The sequence below is a fragment of the Muscardinus avellanarius genome, assembly GCF_963383645.1.
Source record: "Muscardinus avellanarius genome assembly, chromosome: X".
NCBI classification, from domain to species: Eukaryota; Metazoa; Chordata; class Mammalia; order Rodentia; family Gliridae; genus Muscardinus; species Muscardinus avellanarius.
The window spans coordinates 89911498-89936331 of record NC_137792.1 but is presented as its reverse complement, the minus strand read 5'-3'; the positions used below and the strand labels follow the sequence as shown (position 1 = coordinate 89936331).

Sequence of the window (24834 nt, the reverse complement as noted above, 5' to 3'; positions counted from 1 at the left end):
GAGTATCATGGCTATTTGAAGAGTAATGAATGTAATTGCAGTAAATTCTACTTTGAACCACAATTAGTATTTGTACCCTGTCTTAAAAACATGCCACTATTTTTAAGGGAGAGAAGAGGAAAGGAACATTAAACATATAGTGCGAGCCTGCCATGTTGCCAACTGTGTTAACATAAGCTCATTATTTGAATCCTTACCCTAAACTGATAAGTTGGTATTGTTCTCTACTTGTATGGGGAACACAAGGTTCCTAGGTTGGGTAAATTGGCTAGGTCACATAACTAGTGAATGGTGAAAACAGCAACTCATATCCATCTGGCTCAACAGCCTATTGTAGGCTATTGTTTTTAATAATTGAAACTATTTTATTAAGTATATCTTCATTTCACAGATGAGAAATCTCAGGTTTAGAGAATCAATTACTTTCTCACAAAAAGTAGTGCGTTTTCACTCTATTAGGAGTGAAATGTTACGCTGGTTGTCAATGTGCCATCAAGATTTTGAGAGGTAATAGTGCTTTTGTTCCTTTTTTTTCCATTTCTAGGTGCCTTCTTGATACCTTATGCAATTATGCTAGCATTGGCTGGTTTGCCTTTGTTCTTCCTAGAGTGTTCACTGGGACAATTTGCTAGCTTAGGTCCTGTTTCGGTTTGGAGGATTCTGCCATTGTTTCAAGGTTGGTATTAAAGCTTTTTTTTTTTTTTGGTGGTACTAGGGTTCCTGGAAACCCTTCTACCTCTGGGCTACACTCCCAGACCTATTTTATATATATTTTTTGTAAACAAGGTCTCTTAAGCCAGTGAGACTGGCTTCGAACCTGTGCAATTCTCCTGTCTCCACCTCCCAAGTGCAGGGATTACAAGCATGTGCCACTACGCCCAGCTGGTATTAAAGCATTTTTAATGTCAAAGTAAGTTATTGGCCTATGTGTGCTTATATAGATGTCTTTGCTATGCGAAAAACAAAAGAAGTAGGATATATTTGGTTTAATAGAAACTGAGAGAAGAATGGTGATCACGAGAGGATAGAGTGATTATGGAGGAAGGAAGGGATATTTACCAAAAGATATATGGTTACAGTTAAATAGGAGAAATAAGTTAAAGACATCTATAATCGAAAAATCTTTAAATTCAAAGAGTCACAGCATGGTGACTAGAGTTAATAACAATATCTTCTACTCTTAAACATGCAGAGTAGATATAACCATTTCACAATATATGTATATTTTAAAACATTATGTTGGACATAAAAATATGTAGAGTTTTATGTCAAAAATTTTAATCACATGATGTATTTTATTTAGCACAATGATAATGAAGAATTAACTTTGCTGGGAGAAATACTTGTTAGTATTCACTTTTTTCAACTGGTGCATTGTAATCATATGATGCATTTCAGAGTGATAAAGAAGTACATGCACATAGCATGAAGTGAGTCAACCCCTGATTCCCTTCCGGCTCCTTCACCCTCCCCATACATGACACTGAGACTGGCATTGATAAATTTGTGTATATACATCATGTCCACTGAGGTGCTTCCCTCTTCCTCCTTCCCATTACCCTCAGTCAATTCATCTTCACTCATATAAGGTTTCACCTTTTTCTAGAGTCCCTCCTATGTCTCATTTTCTCCATAGCTTCCTCATATGAGGGAAAATATCTGAATTTTTACTTTTTGTGACTGGCTAATATCATTTAGCATAATGTTCTCCAGTTCCATCCATTTCCCTGCAAATGATGTAATTTTGTTCTTCTTCATGGCTGAGTAGAATTCTACTGTGTGTATATACCATAATTTTGTGATCCATTCATTTGTTGATGAACACTTAGGTTGATTCCATAGTTTGGCTATTATAAATTCTGCTGCTAGAAACAAATATGCATGCATTATTATGGGGGTCTTATTTTAATTCCTTTGGGTAGATAGATATCCAAGAGTGATATAGCTGGGTCATATAGTAAGTTCATTTCCATTCTGTTTAACATAGATGCAGATATGGGTAGAGTTAGAAAAGACACTAGAGATGGTCATAAAGATATTACTGATTTCCTATTTCCATCTTTTTAATTATTTGGCACATCATCTTATTGTGCATTAATTTTGCAGCTCTGGCTTTCAGAAATACTTCATATATATTCTTTGTTTTACTGCCTTTGCAAATCTTTTACAATGACTCATTCAGAAAAGTTGAAGGACAGGTCATAATTTTTCTTGGATGCTCCTAATAGGATACTAGTAGAACTAGGTCAAATGTCTTGATTATTACTAAACATCAAACTGCCTTTCTCTTAGGAGATTAAATATCATTTGGGTATGTGCTAAATACTGAACACTATTTGTAAAAGCTTCAGTGCAACATAAAAAATAAATCCATAGAAAGTGACTAGAATATTGTGCTGAAAGATTGGAGAACTCATTTCAAAAGCTGGTCTTGAACACCGGAGTTATATTTAGTATGCTAAACTACATTTTTTGTGGTATTAGAGATTGAATTCAGGGGCATTTTACTTTCAAGGCACACCTCGAGCCCTCCTTTTATATTTTGCTTTGAAACAGAGTCTCACTAGGTTGCTGAGAGTCTCACTATGTTGTGGAGGCTAGCTTTGAACCTCTTAACTATCTCTCAGCCTCCCATGTACTGGAATTACAGGCATGCAACACCATGCCCAGCCTAAACTACATTTTGAGAATACTGACTTAAAGAAATTTTGTAGTTTTGATTTTATATTGTTACTGAATTTTCAAATTTTATTTATATGCATATGTAGAAATATTGTACCATGTCCTTTTAGGGCATTGATTCAGAGGCTTCATTTTCTTATTGTCAAAATGTCATTTACAGATGAAGATGTAAGTGTTGGTCAGTGTATCAATAGGACGTAAGCTTTGAATTTTTAAAAAATGCCTTCTCTGTCCACTGAAAAGTATTTGTAGACTTAATAAGAGTAATGAACAGGCTTTATGTCAAGTTGATGGCTTAATACATGTCTTTCCTTAGCCTTAAAACATTTTATAATCAACTGAAAAACTGCCTCAGAAAGCCAATCTTTAAGATAGCTTTAATTTTAAAAAGAAAGCTATTCAGAGAGTATCACACTTCCCACATGCCTAAAATCACCCCTAAAGAAAACAGTCTGTTAATTTAAAGTAGATCCTATGGACATTGAGATTCAGCTTCTTTGTGTGTGTGTGTGTGTGTGTGTGTGTGTGTGTGTGTGTGTGTGTATGTGGTACTGGGGATGGAACCCTTCTACCTCCAGGCTACACTCCCAGACCTATTTTATATTTTATTTATAAACAGGGTCTCTTAATTCAGTGAGGCTGGCTTCAAACCTGCACGATCCTCCTATCTCTGCCTCCAAAGCACGGGGATTACAAGCATGAGCCACCACGCTTGGCATTCTAGATTTAGCTCCTTTTATGAATTATCAAAATAAATTTCACTTGACTTTGTTTCTTTTATTCTGTTTTCTAGGTGTGGGAATTACAATGGTCCTGATATCCATTTTTGTGACAATCTATTACAATGTCATAATTGGCTATAGTCTTTACTACATGTTTGCTTCTTTTCAAAGTGAACTACCATGGAAATACTGTTCTTATTGGGCAGATAAAAACTGTAGCAGATCACCTATAGGTAAGTTTTATTGATTTAATTTTAAAGTATTGGCATTACCATATCCTTCTTTTGTTTCTTCTAAATAAGCTTAAAAGATTGAGTCCATCTGAGAAGGAGAAAATTAAAAAACTGTGAAAGTAATAAAGAAAAGTGTTATCTATAATAGTAGTAGTAAGGTATTTCAAGAAATAGTGGGCTCTGTCCATGTCAATATGTTGTTTAACTTGGGAATAATTAGCATCAATATTGTAGGCTATTACAACTGTGTTTATCTATATGTATCAGAGGATAAAGTTATAAAGATTTAAAGCTTTTGAGAAATTTAAAAGCATCAAAATATTTACATCGGTTAGAGCGGAAATACACCTACAAATGTTCCTTATAGCCGTGCATGGTGGTGCATGATTGTAATCTCAGTACTTGGGAGGCTGAGACAGGAGGATCATAGTTCTCAGAGTGAGACCCTGTTTCAAAATAAAGAATAAAAAATTGGGCTGGGGGTGTAGCTCAGCGGTAGAATGCCCCTGGGTTCAATCCCCAGAACCACACACATACAAAATGTTCCTTAGAGCATTAAATCTCAACTCAAATAATTATTACTCTGTAGTTTTGTTATTACCATAAATACCAGCAGAGTTTAAAAAGACAAAGTATTATACTCATTCCCAGCTTAGTAGAGAATATTTAAGATATTGAATGTACATGGTTTATTTTACTTGCAAAACTTTTGTTCCATCTTTAAAGTAACAATTTAGACAGAAATTTAAATTAAATATTTTACCATTTAATTTTTTTCTAGGAAAGCATGCTTCCAAATCTAATTACATATCTCTGTCTGTATTTCCTGTTTTTTAAAATTATTAGTTACTCAATGTAATGTGAGTATAGGTGGTGGACAATTCATTGAAGCGAACATTAGCTGGGTAGATGCCCACAATCTGACGTGCATAAACGGCAGTGAAATTTATCAGCCAGGACAACTTCCCAGTGAACAATACTGGAAGTAAGTACATTTGATGATATGCTTCTTAAGTGGATGTTATTAAAAATTTTAATAAACTCTTTTATGCACAGTACCTTCCTTCACTCAATAAACAAAAAGTAGTAATTACCTACAAAATTAGCTCATACTTAATATGTCTCTTATGAATAAGTTATTCAATAGGCACAGCACTATAAATAATGATTTACTTAGTACTTATTAGCTATAAGCTAGGGCATTACTTTGAAGAACAAAATACACAAATGTAATATTATAATGAGCACATTCTAATAAAAAACAGTTCTTCTATAATTGAGAACAAGGGAACAAAATTTCTTTTTCAAGCTGTAATTCCTCATCTGTTTTTCAAACAATTGCCACTGTATGGTAAGATATCACCTCTTTTGGATTCTATATATGAGTGAGATCATGTAGTACTTGTTTTTCTGTCTTGCTTATTTCACATAATGTAATGACCTGCAATTTTTTCTCTGTTGTCAAAAATGATAGGATTTTATCCTTTTTTGGGTCGGATAGTATTCTATATTATCTATTCGCCACATCACCTTTTCTATTCATCAGTTGATGGGCTAAGTTGTCTTCAATTCTTTGTTATTATGAATAGTGCTGCAATAAACACAGAATTTGCAGGTATCTCTTTGGCATGCGCATTTCATAGTGTCGGGGCATAGTCACAGATCAAACAGATCTGTTTTTAATGTTTTGAGAAACCTCCATATTGTTTTCCATCATGTGACATTTAAAATGCTTGAATCTTAAAATGTTATTAAACATCAAATAAAGAATTAAAATTCTAGATCCATGCATATTGCTAGTGGAAATAACAGAAAAACTTTGAAAAATATGTAAATACTTTGGCCATTAAAGTTTGATAATATATATTAGTATGGGATAAGGAAATATTTTATATAATTTTTAATGTTTTCATTATTTTAACTAGAGAAAAATACTATATTGAATTAAATGAAGGCATCTGATATGAGATTAATTTCTTTAATTAAAGTGGTCTTGAACTATTGGGAAAAAATCTTAGCTAAAGCAAACAATAGGTCCCTTATTCTAAGTTTTAAAAATTTGGATTAGCTATGGTTAACCTTGATATTCAGAGCCTGGAATTTTTATGAATTATTTTTTTCCCTTCATACAATAGTATCTATTAATAAAAGACTCAGAGGACATTAATGTACTAATAAGACAGAGTATTCATGAAGCTTCTCCTTGAATGGAGTATGTTGCAAAATTTAATATTTTTAAGAGAAATGATTCTGTGTGCATAAAAGAGCTTATCTATTTTAGTAAAGTGGCACTTCGCCGGTCAAGTGGAATGGACGAGACTGGAGAAATTGTGTGGTATTTAGCACTTTGTCTTCTTCTGGCTTGGCTCATAGTTGGAGCAGCACTATTTAAAGGAATCAAGTCTTCTGGCAAGGTAATTTAAAAAATGTATTAGAAAGTGGTATAACTGTTTTTCAATTTTATTGTAGTTCATTTTCTACCATCATCTGATGCATGTTTCTCTCTAAACATTTGAATATGAAAAAAATGTTTCCAAATAGGAATCTTAGTTTTAAGTAAATAAACAGAATTGGTACTGTAAAAACAAAATAGAAACTAATACTAGAGTTTTGCAGTTTCTCAGTATTCAACTGTTCCAGCTGATGAAAACATTATGAGGCTCGGCATGGTGGTGCACACTTGTAATTTCAGTATTTGGGAGCGTAAGACAGGCAGATCGCATGTTCTCAGCCAGCTTCAGTTACTTAGTAAGACCCTATGCAACTTAGACCCTGTTTCAAAATAAAGGGTAAAACATAGAACTGGGGATGTAGCCCAGATGTAGAATGCTCCTGGGTTCAATCCCCAGCACCAGAAAAGCCCCCCCAAAACAAAAATAAAACTATTCTGAGGCTTGAGTGTTTTTAAATTTTTATTCCACTATTTATTAGTATTGTAATGTTTGATTTTGGAAAATCTAGATCCATGTTATATGGGTTAATAGTATCAGAACTCAATTTCTATAAAGAGAGAGAAATATTATGTAATAATCATCTTATATTAAAGTTTTCCAAAATTAATTCAGAACCTTTTCTCTATATGAAAGGACCTCTTTTGAAAAAAGATTGTTGTATTTTCTTTCTTCATTATTTTAACTTGTAAATCTTTCAGAGAATATAATGGCAATTTAAGAGAATGACAAAATTTTCTCTGTGAGAAGTTACACAGTATTGAAAAAAAGTGAATGTTAATATGTCTTTAACTACTAGAGCAAAATTTTCTCAAAGGTGGAGAATTGTAATAACCGTGGATATTATCTTTGTATTCCTAGCACAAAATAAAGCACATTCAGTTAATGTTAAGATGCAGTGAGACATGCTGCTATGTCACAGAAACATTGGGAACATCATAAACTCAGTGGAAATGTTCTGGTGTATTCAAATTGTATATTTTTGAAGCTTCCTTTTTGATGATAATATTGGAAAGGCCCATTAAAGGACATTACCCAGGCAATTAATTTTTATTTGTCTCTGGATGACTTATTTAAATAATCTCCTAGGGCATATTATCAAACATAGGACATCTATGGATCAAAGAAATCATCCACATTAACGAAAAGTAAGCTCAAAGGCAATCTGTTCAGCTGGAACCACATGTTATCTAGGGCAAAAGCAGTGAACTTATATATGTGCTATCAAATTCTTTTAATGGTAGCTTTAAATAACAAGTGTTCAGAATTCACTTTAATAAATATTTTATGGAATTTGGACATCTACTAATAGGAATTTTCTTCCTCATGGCTAAATATATACTAACCATTGGAGGTTTTACTATCATTTCCCTTTCTCATCTTAATGTAATAATTTCAAATGAGACTATTCAGTCTCCTCAGACATTTATAAGGGTATATTTAGTAAAAGGCTTCATGTAGATCCAAAGTTAATATTGCTAATGTATTGTTTATTTACAACCTAAACCTAGGAAATGTTGCTTCATACATCAAAGTATCAGTGCAAATAGGTCATTTGAAAACATGAGAACAAAAATGGGAAATGATGCCAACGTCAGTATTGGTATCATTGGACTTACTAATAACCTTATAAAATCTCTAGTACTTTGTTTTGCTAATTTAAACTGTCTAATAATTTTACTTGTATACAGTTTTACATCATGATTTAAAAATAATGTTAACTTTTTGTTGTCTTTTTGGTAGGTGGTATATTTTACAGCTCTTTTTCCCTATGTAGTCCTACTCATTCTGTTAATACGAGGTGCAACTCTGGAGGGTGCATCGAAAGGCATTTCATACTATATTGGAGCACAATCAAATTTTACAAAACTTAGGGAAGCAGAGGTAAGGTTTAATTTGCATTTAAAATTAGGAGGCAGATCTTAAAATTGAATAGCAAAATTCTTTTGGTTCCATTGATGCCATAGTATATTGCAAAATGTTTGTTAAAAAGTATATAGTTAAATTGATTAGAGTTTCTTTCTTCCACTAGAATGTCTGATTTAACTATGTAATATGAACCTAATGCTCTTAATGAAAGTGAAATTTCTTTCAGTAGGATTTTGGAAGTCATTTTACTCGTGTAACTGATTCTATTTGGCCAGTAGGTTTGAAGTATATTAATATGAAAAATAATATTACATATGTAAATACCTGTGAAAGATGACTAGGAATATGTGGTTTATTGGAAAAAATAATTGTTTTAAAAGTTAGCCATCAAAAGTAAGACCAAATTTTGCCCAATGGATTTAAAAAATTAAAACTCAAATTTGACATGGGTTAAGCATTCCATAAATAGTTTCTTGTATCTGAAACATAAACATGTGTCATAAATATGAATCGGGGTACCCTTTTTTAACGTTATTCTACCTTTAGATAATGGCTGTATGTCGTGGGCCTATAAAATCTTTTACAGTTTTAACCTCTGAAAACATTAACAATATATGTACTCTATTTATGTAGGCTTGGAAGATTTCCATTCTTTTAGTAGTCTCATCATGTTCTTGAAACATACTAAGCTTCTGGCCAGTTTAAACTTCACAAACTTAGGTTAAAAATGGAGAAACACTATACTAATATTTACCACACTAGGAAATGCTAACCAAAGTAAATATTAGTTTTGTTTGCGATGATATTATTTGTGTAATTCATGCTAATTTCTAGCTATTTTCTAAATACCTACAATCAGATATTTAATGATTTGTTGTAGAATATATTTGGTAAGCAATGTCAAATGTTTCAGCTGTTAGTCATGAAACCTGTCATTTACCTTTTTAAAAATTGAAATGTCAGCCGGGTGTGGTGGCGCACGCTTGTAATCCCAGCATTCGGGAGGCTGAGACAGGAGGATTGTGATTCACAGACAGCCTTAGCTACTTAGTGAAACCTCTCCAACTCAGTGAGACCCGGTTTCAAAATAAAGAATACAAAGTAGAGCAGGGGTTGTAGCTTGGAGGTCAAATGCCTCTGGGTTTCATCCCCAGACTGTGCCCCCCCCCCAAATAATTGAAATGTCAAGCCGGGCATGGTGGCACACGCTTGTAATCCCTGTGCTTGGGAGGCTGAGACAGGAGGATTGCGCAGGTCCAAAGCCAACCTTGGCTGGGTTAAGAGATCCTATTTCCAAATAAAATATAAAACATGTCTGGGAGTATAGCCCGGAGGTAGAAGGCCCCTGGGTTTCATTCCAGTACCACAAAAAAAATTGAAATGTCAGTTTATGGTCTTTGGTTTCTTTTATTATGCCCAATTATTTTCACACAATGATTAACCACAATGGCTTTAAATTATGTCAGAAATATGACATTTTATTTTTTTGGTCTTGCAGATTCATGTACTTTGATGTGTTTACATGACATCTTATTGCATTTCTTCATTCATCTTGGGCCTCACTCTTTTTAGCCTTGTTTGTTAATCTTTTTCCAACTCAAAGCACATTTTTGATGATGAATAAGAAACAAATAAAACGGAAGTTGGGCTTCATCACGTTCTCTCTGTTAGGTTATTAAACAAGATAAAATAAGTTAATTCACTTTAGAAATGGTAGTTTTTATATAAATGTGAGTTAATGCATAATTATTTCAACTATTAATGTTATACTACATTATCATAATTGCAACATTGTCCCTAAGAAGTTGACACACTGTAGTGTTTAAACTTCATAAATTTGAGCACAGTTGTAAAATTCCTTTGATATTCTTTAAGTAACTTTTATAAGCCTCAAGCACTTTGGCTTTGTATTTCCTTGAAACCCTCCTGAAAAACATAAATGATTATTTTATATTTTTCTGTGTTTTGATATATATGTTATTAAAAAAAAGTCAGAGTTATCTACTTAAAGATCCTTGTGAAATGAAAAATTCAATCCTCTCTCTCTTCCATTCCCCAATACAAAAATTTTTTTATTCGTTTTGCTTAATTCTTACAATTGACATTCTAAAAATGGGATCATCAGTATATATGTTTCCTTTTTCTTTGAATATCTGATATCTGAAAATTTCAGGAAAGTAGAAAACCATACAAATTTATAGCTAAAGGGAACTTCAGAGAAGATTATACTAACTCCTTCTATTTATAATGTTGAAACTGAGACCCATTAAGACTAAAATTGAGTCAAGTAGGGACATCCAATTAATGCAACTTGAGTTAAGATTTCATAATCTTTAGTCTAATAATCATATATATATGTATGATATTGACAGATAAGAGGATTATTACTGTTTGGAATTTATATCTATGCTTGTATTCAATAAAGTAAACATCATAGTATATAGTAGCATTCTTATACAATTCAGAGCTGCTATACTCACTTCTAGCTCCCCAAGACATATACATACATAATATATCAACAGGCTCAAAGAACAACATGAACATTTTGTTCATCTCTAAAATACCTGAAAACAACTTAAGTTAGAAATTTTATTTCTAACACTATTTTGTTATATATATATATGTGAAGTAACCTTGATCTATGTATGTATGTATCTATGTGTCTGTTTGTCTAGCATATATCTATCTCCCCATCCATCTGTCCATTTCATTTCATACTGACTCCTTGTAATCTAACATCAAAGCATATTCTGAAGACTTAGTGATATTTTATTTCCTAGCCATATCACTTATGTTGATATAATATTCAGGGGTAAAGTTATTGTTTTAAATTTCTATATAAGAAATTGAGTATCAATTTATGACTATTTCCCACAATAACAATAATAGCTACTATTGAGCATTTTATTAATTGCTTTGCACGTGTTATCTCATTTCTTTCTCATATTATTACTTGGAAAATATTATTTTAATTGTTCTTTATCTTAATTTTATAGATGTAAAACAGGCTTAAAGAGGTTAAAAAACTCGAGGTCAAAGGGAGTAAGAGATAATAGATGTAAATCTTATTTGGACTCCAAAGCCAGATCTCTTAGTTAACCTACCTTCCTGCATTCTACTAACCAATTTGAATTTTAAAGGGCTGAAAAGACACCTTTGCTCGCATTTATATGTATGAAATTTGCACAATTCATTTTTTATTTTTGTACTAATTATTGGCCTTTAACAAAAACATAGAATGGGTCAATTGTGAAAAGGCAAACAATAAAGGGATGGGATTATATGAAGAGTGTAAGGGGGCTGCCTAGTATTAGCTTTGCAAAGAATTAATGAGTTTTTATTGTCCCTACATTATTATGTAGAGTCAATGGAATTCCTATCATAATCCCACCACAGAAAAAGTGAAGAAAGATTTTCCTACTGGCTATGAAATAATATGATAATGCTCAAATAAATAAAGAGTATAGTTTTAATGTATATATAGACATATAACTAGTAGAACAGAATGTTAATCTTAGAAACAGAATCACAAACAGAACTTTTGATATTACAGAGGTAGCAATGCAGATTAATGGGGAAAGGATGGATTATCTGACTGATAAATCAATATCCAATTGGTATAACAGATAATATCAATTATCCTTGAACTGTTGATATCCTATTTGGAAATAACTTTAATTGATAATTCTATGTATTAACATATTTAACTCTTATAAGCAATTAGAGCAATTAAAACACTTATTTCACTGCCATTAGATTGAATCAAATTAAAATTCCAACAAAGTGTTGGCAATGATGTAGGGGACTGGGAACTCTCATATCCATATCCAGTTCAGAGAGCAAAATGGTGCAACCATTTTTGAGGAACAATTTGGCAAGAATTAGTAAAAGAAAGGATACATGAATACTCTTTGACATCACACTTTCTCACTTGATTATAAGGAGATATGTCCAAGAATGTGCGACAGCTATATAATAGCAAAGAATTAAATAATCTACTATCCATCAATAGGAGAAAAGATAAATTGTGGTGTATACAGTGGGGCAATAGAAAGGTGACAAAATGAAACTACATAAGCTTAATTGAAACAGATATTTTTCTATATTCCTTTATTTTTGAATTAGAAAATTTGAAATTTTACATGGCTCAACTTGATAATGGAGAAATTTCTCAATACTGAATTCAATAAACAAGTTGTATAAGATTACAGGCATGAAGACAACTTTTCTCTAAATTCAAAACCAAGCTAAAAGCCGAGCATGCTCTTTCACACTTGTAATCCCAGTACTTGGGAGGCTGAGACAAAAGGATTACGGGTTTGTGGACAGGCTCAGCTCCTTAGGCCCGCTGCAACTTAGTGAGTCCTTGCTTTAAAATAAAAGAATAAAAAATAGGGCTGGGTTGTAGTACAGAGAATACTCCTGGGTTCCATCCCCAGTATGGGGGAAAAAACCGGGCTAAATATAAATAAGGAAATGAGGAATATTAATTTTAGAATTGTAGTTACTGCTGGAAGGTATAAGAGTGATAAGATCAGGAAGTCACAAATGGAGGTTTTAAAAGACTGGCATTATTTTCTTAAGCTGAGTAGTGGGGACAAAGGTGTTAGTTTCATTTTTTATAATATATATTTAGATCTATTGTATGAGTAGTTTATACAAATGAAAAATTAAACACACATTTTAAAATCTTAATTTTTTTCTTCTAGGTTTGGAAAGATGCTGCCACTCAGATATTTTATTCACTGTCAGTGGCTTGGGGTGGCTTAGTTGCTTTATCATCTTATAACAAATTCAATAACAACTGCTTCTCTGATGCCATTGTAGTTTGTTTGACAAACTGCCTGACTAGTGTGTTTGCTGGATTTGCTATTTTTTCTATTTTGGGACACATGGCTCATATATCTGGAAAGGAAGTCTCCCAAGTTGTAAAATCAGGTATATAAAGTTATGTTTATCAATTTTGATTACTTCAATGTAGCTCACTTATATCATATGGGTAAGCAAGAATGTATTAGGGAACAATTTTAAGAGAACACGATGAATCTAGATTTTTAGTTCATAATAAAAATACTTACTGCACAGTTACAAGTTTCAGTCCATGAAATTTATAATCCATGCATTATGAGAGATAGTACATGTAGAGATTCCCTAATATACAATGACAGTGTTGGATTTGAATTTGTAAAAACTTCAGTATCATAGAATTAAGTGATTTTGAATACATACCTGTGCCCAGCTTTAAGGAAATCTGATTTAAAAACTTCCTAACTTTAAAAATATTAGCTAGAAATATTTAATTATCTGGCTAAAGATTCTTAGAAAAAGAATATTAGTATTTTTAAGTAGAAAATACTTTAAAATTTTTTATTATACTTAGTATCATTTGAATGATAAGAGAATGTCGGGACTAGAAGAGACCTTCAAGTCATCTAGTATCTAATTCCTCAAAGTAAACAGATGCATAGAAATATTATCTATATATTGCACAAACTCAAATATTTAGAAAGGGTTTCAGCTTAGACTAGAAGTTAATTTTTATAAATCCTAAGTCAATCTCTTGGAAATTAAAAAAATCTTAAAATACTTAAAACTGACAATCACATAAAAAACTAGAACAAAATAAAAAGCATTTCTAAGCATAATGGCAAGTAAAAATATATGATTTTTTTAGCTATCCATAAAGTGATTTAAATAACATTATTCATACTGAATAAACATTTACAAAGTTAAAAATTAAAAGTTAGTTCCATACATGGAATATCTAGGCTAAGATAAGGTGACCTAATTTACGTTTCTGTAATTTAAGAGAGTTGTTATTCTTCAACAATCTTTAAAAAGTTGAAATCAATTAGGTTGGACATGGTGACATACGCTTGCAATCCCAGTACATTGGAGGCTGAGATAGGAGGATCACAGGTTCAGAGACACTCTCAGCTACTTAGTAAGGCCCTCCACAATTTAAGGAGATCCTGTTTCAAAATAAAATATAGGGCTGGGAGTATAGCTCAGAGGTAGAATGCTTTGGTTTCAATTCCCAGTAATCAAAAAAATTGAAATCAGTTAGAGCCATTAAAATTGCTAGGTTCCTTATGTGAGAAATGTTCCCTATACAAAATTTGTCTCATTGGCTTAATCCATGCCACATATTTAAATTATCATATCATGCAACAACCAATTCCACTATTTTAAAAAATAAAAATGAGAAAGTTGGTAAAGAATATATGTCATGGATTGCACTCGCAAATTAAGATGAGATATTTTTAGTATTTTGAAAATGTCCATTTATATAAAGTTTCCTGACAACTAACTTAAAATACCATTAATTTTATTAGGTTTTGATTTGGCATTTATTGCCTATCCAGAAGCGCTAGCCCAACTTCCAGGTGGTCCATTTTGGTCCATATTGTTTTTCTTCATGCTTTTAACATTGGGGCTTGATTCTCAGTTTGCTTCAATAGGTAAGTAATTCCACCAGTGTTAATGTTACATTCACATTATTTTCAAATTTTCTTTACTGAACTATATCATTTTCTTTTCCCTATAACCCCTTTGGGCTGTTATTTTCAGAGAGAATTTTCTGAATTCTTTCTTAATTTAAAATGAATATACAAGCTGCGTGTGGTAGCACATACATTTAATCCCAGTACTTAAGAGGCCAAGTTAAGAATATCATAGGTTTGAGGACAGCCTCAGTAATTTATGAAGACTCTTGGTAACCTAGCAAAATCTTTGTTTTCAAAAAAGGGTTAGGGGTGGAGCTTGGAGGTAGAATGCCCTTGGGTTCAATCCTCAACATCACACACACACACACAAATCAAATACAGAAAAATACAAAGTACTAATGTAACTGACACACAAAAGAAATACACATTAATATTTTATATTTGCTTCAGATGTCTTTTAGAAAATATATAGTTAACAGATGAATTTGAAGTTCTCTCTGTTTCTCTTACTAATACAATTCACTTTTTCCCTACAGGCAATCATCACCATAGTTTATATATTAGTCAGCACATGTTTGTATACAGTAAATATATGTTCATAACATAAATTTTAAATATTTCACATAAATATAATTTTATAGCATATATTACTCTGACAGTTTTTACATGTATTATGAATACTTGCTGATTCATAGACATATAGATCTGTTTAATTCACAGGCCATTGTCATATTGATGGACATTTGGATTCCACTTTTTAATTACACAAACTGTTGCAATGACTATCCTTATTCATGGTTCTATGTATACACAGGAATTTTCTCTAAAGTACACAACTAGAAATTCTAAAACAATTTTTATTATCACATTCTCTTACATAAAACATTTTCATAGTTTCTTTATAAAACAAAGTCCAGATTCATATCACTGACTTTCAAAACTCTTATAAATCTCAACTATATTTTCTAATTCATTCACTTATAATCTTCACCAGTTCCCTACTTAACGGACATAATTGTTTTTAAAGTCGAGGTTGTTTCCTATCTCCATGCCACTAATTGAAATAATTCACCTAATTTAAATTACATTAAAATTCTTCTATTTCCTCTTCTATGCCTATTGATCTTAGGTTTGCTTTTTACTCTGGGCCCAAATCTCTTTCATGTCCAATTCATTTTGTTGAACGGTTTTTTTGTCTAAATTATGTATTATACATTCATTTTTGGAGTGATCATCATCTAAGAGTGAGATTCTATTTTCCATGTGGTCTAATCTATTTATAGTTTGTATTGCCTTCACTTCAATGATTGCATCCTTCATTTCATTCAGAGCTTCTTTCTGATTCTGGTTCAGGTTGTCAGATTCTTTATTTGTCCCTTTATTTCTTTCAGGCTCTAAATTTTTTTCAGAAATCCTGTATCATTTCTATTATTAAAGTTTTGATTTGTCCTTCTGGCTATCTCTGCAGTTCTGTTATTGTGGGGTTCTGGGAGCTCAATGCTTTCTTTCCCATGCTTTCTTGCTCTTCCTCCTCATGATTTCAGGTTTCTTAAGTTTGTATCATTGTCCCATTTGATAACTTTCTCTCACTCCGTAGGTGTCAGGTGTTATATACAAGGGCAAGTTGTGTTGTATTCAAATGTGAAGGTTGAGTGAGCAGGAAGATGATGAAGTAAAAACGGCAAGAATAGGGTAATGTAGCAGATAGGATTAAATAGAATGAGAGTTTGAGTTTGGTCAGGTAATATATAGTAGAGATTAGAGATAGGTGATATGTAGTAGGAATCTAGTAACCAGTGTATAGTGTTTAATATAGTGATATGAAGTGTATTAAACATAAAACAAAGGAAAGCAAAAAAGGGATGGAGAGAAGAGAGTGAATATGTGAGAGGGAAGAAGCTTGTAAGAGGGGGAGAAGAAAGCAAACACACAAAAATACATTAACAAAAAACAAAGCAAAACAACAACAAAATAATACAACCCTACAAATATATGAATACTGAGCAGACTTGGCTTCTGCAGTCCTCTTGGGTTTATGTGGATTCTCTCAGCCATTTAACGTTCACATTCTATAACAGGTCCTCAAGCATGTTCCAAGCACTCTCATTTGCTCTGTAATCTATAGTAATGAGGTTAGTTTACAGCCCTGATTTGTGGTCTCCTTCAATGATTAGGACCCTGATCTAGTGTCTCTGTGCAGATAGCCAGTGCTACAGGCACCTTTCACTCTGCAAGGTTAGTCTCTTAGCTCTCAAAAAGACCTGTCTCTAACACTCTCTCAGACTATGCAGTCAGTAACAATGGGGTTGGATCTAGTGTAAAGTTCAGGTCTCCATGCTTTCCACCAGCACTGAACCTGTGTCTCTCCTGGCCTATGGAGGTGGCAGGCAGGTGTTGATGAGACCAGACCTAGTGTATACTTAGGAATCTGCATTCTCCACAACTAGGGCTGGGATGATCTTACTTCTCCCCAGTTACCACAATTTGGTGATCTGTGTCATTCTCCAGAGGCCCTATTATGGCTCTGAGCCCTGGAGACTGTAGGCCTTTTTGCCTGATTGTCCATGGGGCTGTCTGCTAATCTTAGCCTCTGCTGTGTCTGACAGCAGACTCCATTCCCACCTTCACCAGGGTGAACCACAAAGTCTCAGACTTTGTGAGTCTATCACTTACTGAGCAAGTCCCTGCAGTTGTGTCTGGTGGTCTCACTTGGGGATGGCTGGTTCACTTACAGTGTTGATGAGCAACACTCTGAATCTCTAGTGAGCTTGGCCAACAGTACGATGAGGCGTAGCTGGGGTCTGGGCAGGGGTGGTGGTATGACTGCTTAAAATTTTGATGAGCTGCAGCTGCTTACTTTGTTTCAAAAAAGCTGTTGGCTCTTTTGCTGAGGGTTTCTGGACATTGTCGTTCTGGCAGTCCCAGTGTGGTGAGGCAAGATGGTGCTGCCAAGGCCACCTTGGGTGGGCAGGGTACTTTTATGCTCTCTGATTTGCCTTCTAGATTTGTTTCCATTGCCTTTCAGTTGTTGGTGTTCTATTCAAAATTATGCTGGTTTCTTTCTTTTGTCAAGACACTGTTTAAATGGCGATAGAGTGTCAGCAGGACTAATATGTGCTGCTTTCCTTGTTTGCCATTTTCCAATAAATGCATGAAAAAATGTTTAACCTCATTGGCAACCAGAGAGATGCAAGTCAAAACTACCCTGTGAGCCAGGTGTGGTGGCACATGCTTGTAATCCCAGCATTCAGGAGGCTGAGACTGGAGGATCATGGTTTGCGGACAGCCTCAGCTGTTTAGTGAGGCCCTCCACAACTTAGTGAGAACCTGTTTCAAAAGTAAGAAATAAAAAATAGGGCAGAGGTTGTAGCTCAGTGGTTGAATGCCCCTGAGTTTCATCCCCAGACCCGCCAAAGAAAACATACAAAAATAACTATCCTGTGATTTCACCTAACTCCAACTAGAAAGCATTCATTTAAAACACAAACAACAACAAATTCTGGCAAGAATGTGGAGAAGTGGGAACTCTAATACATTACTGGTGTGATTACAAATTAGTGCAACTACTTTGCAAAACAGTATTGAGGATCCTCAGAAGACTGGGAACAAACCTACCATATGATCCAGCATTACCACTTCTGGGTATCTATACAAAACACTTAAAACCAAACTACCAAACTAATGCATGCATTAGTGTTCACTAGTGTTAGCCACACAATTCACAATTGCCAAACTATGGAACCAACCAAGATGCCTATCAATAGATATATGGATTACAAAACTATGAGATATATACACAATGGAATTTTATTCAGCCATAAAGCAGAAAAAAATATGTCATTTATAAGGAAAATTATGGAAATAGAGAACATTATACTGAGATTAGTCAGTCCCAGAAATAAAAAAAAATCAGGTGCACTCCCTAATATTCAGAAGCTAGGGAGAAAAAGGTTCATGGGAGAAATTCCAGAAGAAGGAGAAAGTGTAGATGAGCAAATAAGGTAAACTATTTGCTTTGGACGGGGGAATAGGGAATTTCCCTAATGTACATGATACACATTCACAAACATATCATAGTCAGTGACTAAGCCAAACATGAGGAAAAGGGAGGGGGAGAAAATTGGGTGGGAATTGGGGAAGGGCTAAATGAGTGATGTGTGTATGTATGCTTCTATCATCTTACAAGATGTATGTACAATGCACCAATAAACAGTTAAAATATAAAATAAAATGGATCCTTTCTAACTATTTTCAAACTACTTCTGCCTCCCAGGAACCTTTCAGTTGTCATCAATTTTAAAAAAACTTATAAAATTGACAAAATAACAAATACAGATGCTTTTGATTTTCATTAGAATCAAGAAGTGATGAACTAAAAGAGAATCATTTAACTGATTTTTTCCTAAAAATATATTCTCCACAAATATTTGTAAATATGATTAATAGAAGTTGAATTCTGTGATTATCTTTATTGATCCAACATAATATGTCATTTTTTCACTTTGAAGAAACAATTACAACAACAATTCAAGATTTATTTCCCAAATTAATGAAGAGAATGAGAATTCCTGTAACGATGGGCTGCTGTTTGGTTTTATTTCTCCTTGGTCTTGTCTGTGTAACTCAGGTATGCTATAGCCTTTTCTTATCATAGACAAAATATTAATTGGGGCATGTTTTAGAATATAAGGTAAAAAACAAGGGCTAAAAAGGATGCTTAGTGCTAGGTATGACAGTGTGTACACAATCCCAGTACTTAGGAGTCTGAAACAAAAGGATTGCAAGTTTGAAGCCAGCCTCAATTTAGTGAGGCTAAACTTAGCAAGTCCTTGTTTCCAAATAAAAATAGAATAGGTCTGAGGATTTATCTCAGAGTTACATGGCCCATGGATTCCATACCCAGTACTGAAAAAAGGGTGTTTAGTGAAAAATACAACTTCTCAATGGATCAAAGTTTTCTAAGTTTTAGATCATATTTCTTCATTTTAATTTTGTTAGTATATTGGAGAAGCTACTACGGAGCATACAGAAACTGCCCACGGTTTTTATAATCAACTATTCAAAGTGCTTATTTTTTCCTGATAACTCAATATAGAATGAAAAGTTTTTTAGATAATTAGGAACATAATTGTTTTTTGTATTTTGAACATTATTTCTTTGTTTTGCCAGAGCAAAACTAAGAAACATATGTTAAATTCAAGTTAATAGATTTAATTGGAACACTTTATCAAATATAAAAGTAATTAATATATCCTTAGAAGTAATTGCTTTTTTTGTAGGCTGGAATTTACTGGGTCCATCTGATTGACCACTTCTGTGCTGGATGGGGCATTTTGATTGCAGCTATATTGGAAATTGTAGGAATCATCTGGATTTATGGTAAATAGGGACTATATAATTATTTGTGAATTTCATTAAAACAGTTTGTTTCCTTTTTATTATTTTCATGTACTTACACTATTAATAACTGCACTACTATAATAGTAATGTATAATATATTGGCAAATGTATATTATGAGGCAAAGCATTTGCAGGTATATACTTCATTGTTGTGGTTTATGAAAATGTTTACATATAGAAAGGTAACTTGGGTGATGATTATTTGAGGAAACTATGAGCATGGGCTCATTGTACTCTTTGGCATTGTTTTTTTTTTTTTTTTTTTAGGAGGGAACAGGTTCATTGAAGATATAGAAATGATGATTGGAGCAAAAAGGTGGATGTTCTGGCTATGGTGGAGAGCTTGCTGGTTTGTCATTACACCTGTGCTATTGATTGTAAGTAACAATATGCCATGAATTTTGTATAAATAATATATACTTTTAAGCATTTCTAAGATAAACTTGGAAAATCATTCACATTGGAGACAATAAGAAAATGTACTGTAGTAAAGGAACAACTTTCTCGTTTAGCAGTATTTATAGCTGGTACCTTTAAATTGACTAAATTATAATGCCTTTGCAGTATTAATTTTGAGGACACAATTTCACACTTACACCATTTGAGAAAGTAAAAGGCTTCTGTAGACTTAAAAGTTATAACTTAAAATTATCTATGGGATAAAACCATCAATATGACAAATATAAAATTATGAATTAGGTTATTCCATAAAATATATTGAGCTATAAATAATGCTCTAAACCTCTCTGCAGGTACAGAAAATATTAAGATAAGGGCCACATAAATCTTACAAGAAATTCAGTTTAAATATTCTCGATAAATTCCTTTGAAGTGGCACTATCATTTTCCCCATTTGACAAGTCTCCATAATAATATAAGCATGTTTATCAACTTAGAAGATTTAACTAGTCCTAACTGGCTAGTTTTCATTGATTATATAGGTGTAATACTTGAATTTACTTTAAAATGTGAAAGTATTAAATATCAAATAATTGACATCACCATCAATTTTATATAAAGAAATATAGATTAGATTCTACTGTCTTTCCTTCATTTTTATAGTTAAGTACAATTATGGTAAATTATGAAACACATTTACAGTACTGCAAGTAAAGAAAATTAATATAATTTATCCACTTAATTATAAAATTTACACTTGTATATCTTAATAGAAACATTCTTATAATATTGCTTTTTCATTGTTTCTAGTAAAACAAAGAGCTAAATTTAGAATAACTGCTAGGAATTTGGGGGGTTTTGTTTCTTTTGCCTTACAGATTTCTACAAGTAATTAGTTTTTTTTTTTCTTTTGGTGGTACTGGGGATGGAACCCAGCAGCCTTCTACCTCCGGGCTACACTCCCAGACCTATTTTATATTTTATTTGGAAACAGGGTCTCTTAAACCAGCTGAGGCTGGCTTGGAACCTGAGCGATCCTCCTGTCTCAGCCTCTCAAGCACGGGAATTAAAAGCGTGCGCCACCACTCCTGGCTTAAGTACTTAGTTTTAATGCCTCAACATTTCTAGAATTTTTTTAAAAGAAAAAACATAGTTTAAACTTGGCCTTAATGTGATTTTATTTTTATGATTTAGATATAACTGTATTACCTAAACTTATATTAAGCTCATTTCAGTAAGAGCCTGGAAATGAAATGTGCTCTGATAAACATGTGCCAGTAAATCCACATGTGTTTTGAGATAGAAAATGGGTGCTTTTTGCGGTGACATATAATAGAAACAATTGCTAAGCAAGGAGAGACGAGAGATACATGTCCAGTAATATGCATTTTTACATTCTCACTAAGTTAATACATATGCAGTCTAGCATATAGTACAGAATGCAACCATGCCTTTCATAAATGAAAGACAGTTTTCTTTGGATATATACACAGTAATGTGATTGCTGGATCAAATGGTACTTCTGTAGTTAATTAATTTTATGAGGAACCTCCATATTGTTTTCCATAATGATTGTATTAAATTATATTCCCATCAGTAGTGTGCAAGGGTTTTATTTTCTCCATATCTTTGCCAACAAGCTCAGTCTTGGGTGTACGTCAAAAAGAAATGAAACTGTCATGTCAAAGAGACATCCACATTCTCATGTTCATTGAAAGAACATTCACAATAGCCAAGAAAAAAAAAACCTTAATTGCCCATGAATTGATGAATGGATAAAGAAAATGCTGAGCTGGGCGTGGTGGCGCATGCTTGTAATCCCAGCATTTGGGAGGCTGAGGCCTGAGGATCACGGTTTGCAGACAGCCTCAGCTACTTAGTGAGGCCCTCTGCAACTCACTGAGACCCTGTTTCAAAATAAAGAATAAAAAATTGGGCAGGGGGTGTAGCTTGGAGGTCAAATGCCTGCCTCTGGGTTCCATCCCCAGACCCGCAAAAAAAAAAAAAAAAAAAAAAAAAAAAAAAAAGGAAAGAAAGAAAGAAAATGCAGTATATACACTGAATGGAATACTATTCAACTAAAAATGTATTAAATCCTGTTATCTGCAAAGACATGAATGGAATTGGAGATCATTACGTTAAGTGAAATAAGCCAGGCACAAAGCAAGTACTACTACATGATCTCATTCATATGTGGAATGAAAAAAATGATCTCAGATAAACTGAAAAAAGAAAAGTCATTCACAAAAACTAGGGAGATTGGGGAGGAGAGATATAATAAAATACTGAACAATGGTTCTATGTTATTGTCAGACAGGAGCAAGAAGTTCTGGTGTGCTATTGCACAGTATGGCGACTATAATAACAATAATGTAACATTACATTTCTAAGAGCTAGAAGAAACAATTTTGAAAGTTTTACAATAAAGAAGTGATAAGTGTTTTGGGAGATAAAATGTTTAACATGACTTAAACATCATACAATATATATGTGCAACAAAACTAAGCATGATACCCCATTAATAATGCAATTTTAAAGTATCAGTAAAAAATTAAAAAATATAACAAAGTTTATTTAAATTGAAACAGAAAACCAAAACTCAATAACAGAATTTCAGTTTTTAAAATTTTAGTCTAATACTTAGTCAAATAATTTATTGAAATACATGTTGGGCAAGTACTCATATCTTTTGTAAAATATGGCAGCATTAGAGTTGGAATAATTCGTTTAAAGTAATGGAAATTTTATTTGTTTCATATTATTTTCTGGTTTGTTATCTGATTATCTTATTTCACTGTATTTTCATTTAAATTGTTTTTGATAAATTATTTTTAGGAATGAAATAAAAATGCTAATCATCAGTACAACCAAGTCTAACCTTCAGTTTTCTCTTTTCATTTTTTTTTTTTTACTTTCACAGGCAATTTTAATCTGGTCACTGGTTAAATTCCATAGACCCAAATATGGTGAAATTCCATACCCAGATTGGGGAGTTGCTCTAGGCTGGTGTATGATTGTTTTTTGTATTATTTGGATTCCAATTATGGCTCTCATAAAAATAGTTCAAGCCAAAGGAAACATATTTCAAGTAAGAACATTAAATTTGAAAATATTTTGTATAAACTACTATCAGAAAAATGCAGATTAATTTATGAAAATAATGAGCAATCATATTATTTATACTATAAAATTATATTATAAAACATTTATACAGTATTTAACATTGTGTTCTATAAATATTTGTCTATCTCCCTGTATTGGACTTTAAGATCCTTGTGAGAAGTCTGTTCTTGCCTGTTACTATACCATCAAGACCTATTCCAGTGTTTAATACATAAACATTTATGATCTTTATACTTATACTTTTATCCCTAAATATGTCACAAAGCAATATTTTATTTTTTATTTTATTGGTGCATTGGTTTGCTTTCTATATTCATAATCTCTACTATTAAAACCTCACCTTGTTATAATCCATTCCTAGCAGTGTGTTTAGACTGAAGTAAGAGTGGTATATGATCTTGAATACTTTTTAGACCCTGAATCAATCTGTTTTTCAGGGAAGCCTAGGTGAATAGAGTTATAATTTCTTACTAAAATAGTGACAAGGTAGACTCAGGAGCCTTAGATTTAAATATTCCCCACTCAAGAATGAATCACTAGAGTCATTTCACTCTGGAGCTCCATTACCCTGGTTCTTCGAACAGATCCAAGTATATGCTACTTTAGATCCTCACCTCACCCTCAGTCTAAGGCCAAAATGGAAATGCACAATTACATGAAGATACCTAGAGTGACACTATTAAACTAATGAGCTTACATGTATTCTTCTTGAATCATTTACATATTCTGTTATTTTGATTTAGTAATTAGCATAATTCTGTTAGCAATTGTTTAATAGCTATTTGTTTATAATTTCTTCTTATTAGAACAAATTATTAAGAATTGGTGCTATCAAAACTTTACTTTTCTGATTCTTATTGTTGTTAGTATAGAAACTTAAATTTTATATAGTTTAATATTTGCTTGTTTACAGATTATATCACTTAAATTTTAAAACAAGACCTTTTCTTTTTTTGTTGTTTATTTCAGCGCATTAGAAGCTGCTGCAGACCAGCTTCTAACTGGGGTCCATACCTGCAGCAACATCGTGGGGAGAGATACAAGGACATGGTAGAGCCAAAAAAAGAGACTGACCATGAAATACCTACTATTAGTGGCAGCAGAAAACCAGAATGAAACCTCATTTTTTAAAATGTTTTTTTGAATAATGTGATTTTTTAGAATAGAAGAAATTTTATTTATTTGTATGTTAATCTAGTAGAAAAATACACATGCTTGTTCATATTAGGGTAATTATTTTCCCACTTAAAAAGGAATGTAATGTAAAATGTGAATCTATTAATGTTTTTATTTCTTTTAAGATTAGCTATCTGTATAACACACATAATAATCTATTTCCAATGACATTTAAAATATTACCATATGTTTTTATAATATATTAAAGAATTTATTTTGAGATTACTTAGAAAATAGTTATATTTTGCATTATGCAAGTTTAAATATTATTTGTTTCTATTTTCTTAGTATATAATCTTTCTTTTGTATAAGTGGGGGGAATCAATCAATGTAT

The 24834-nt window shown here is 32.7% G+C and overlaps 1 protein-coding gene across 1 annotated transcript in view; it reads left to right on the top strand.

Moving 5' to 3' along the window:
- SLC6A14 (solute carrier family 6 member 14) overlaps positions 1-24440 on the top strand; it is a gene marked incomplete at both ends in the record, with an annotated part of 28656 nt that extends 4216 nt beyond the window's left edge. Inside the window, 12 exons of the mRNA XM_080719279.1 lie at positions 545-676; positions 3476-3637; positions 4484-4622; positions 5919-6051; positions 7831-7971; positions 12666-12894; positions 14292-14417; positions 18911-19029; positions 19682-19781; positions 20070-20179; positions 23122-23289; positions 24294-24440. Of these exons, the coding sequence (XP_080575405.1) occupies positions 545-676; positions 3476-3637; positions 4484-4622; positions 5919-6051; positions 7831-7971; positions 12666-12894; positions 14292-14417; positions 18911-19029; positions 19682-19781; positions 20070-20179; positions 23122-23289; positions 24294-24440 (1706 nt within the window). The remainder of the gene's footprint in view (positions 1-544; positions 677-3475; positions 3638-4483; positions 4623-5918; positions 6052-7830; positions 7972-12665; positions 12895-14291; positions 14418-18910; positions 19030-19681; positions 19782-20069; positions 20180-23121; positions 23290-24293) is intronic.
- Between the last annotated feature and the right edge of the window lie 394 nt (positions 24441-24834).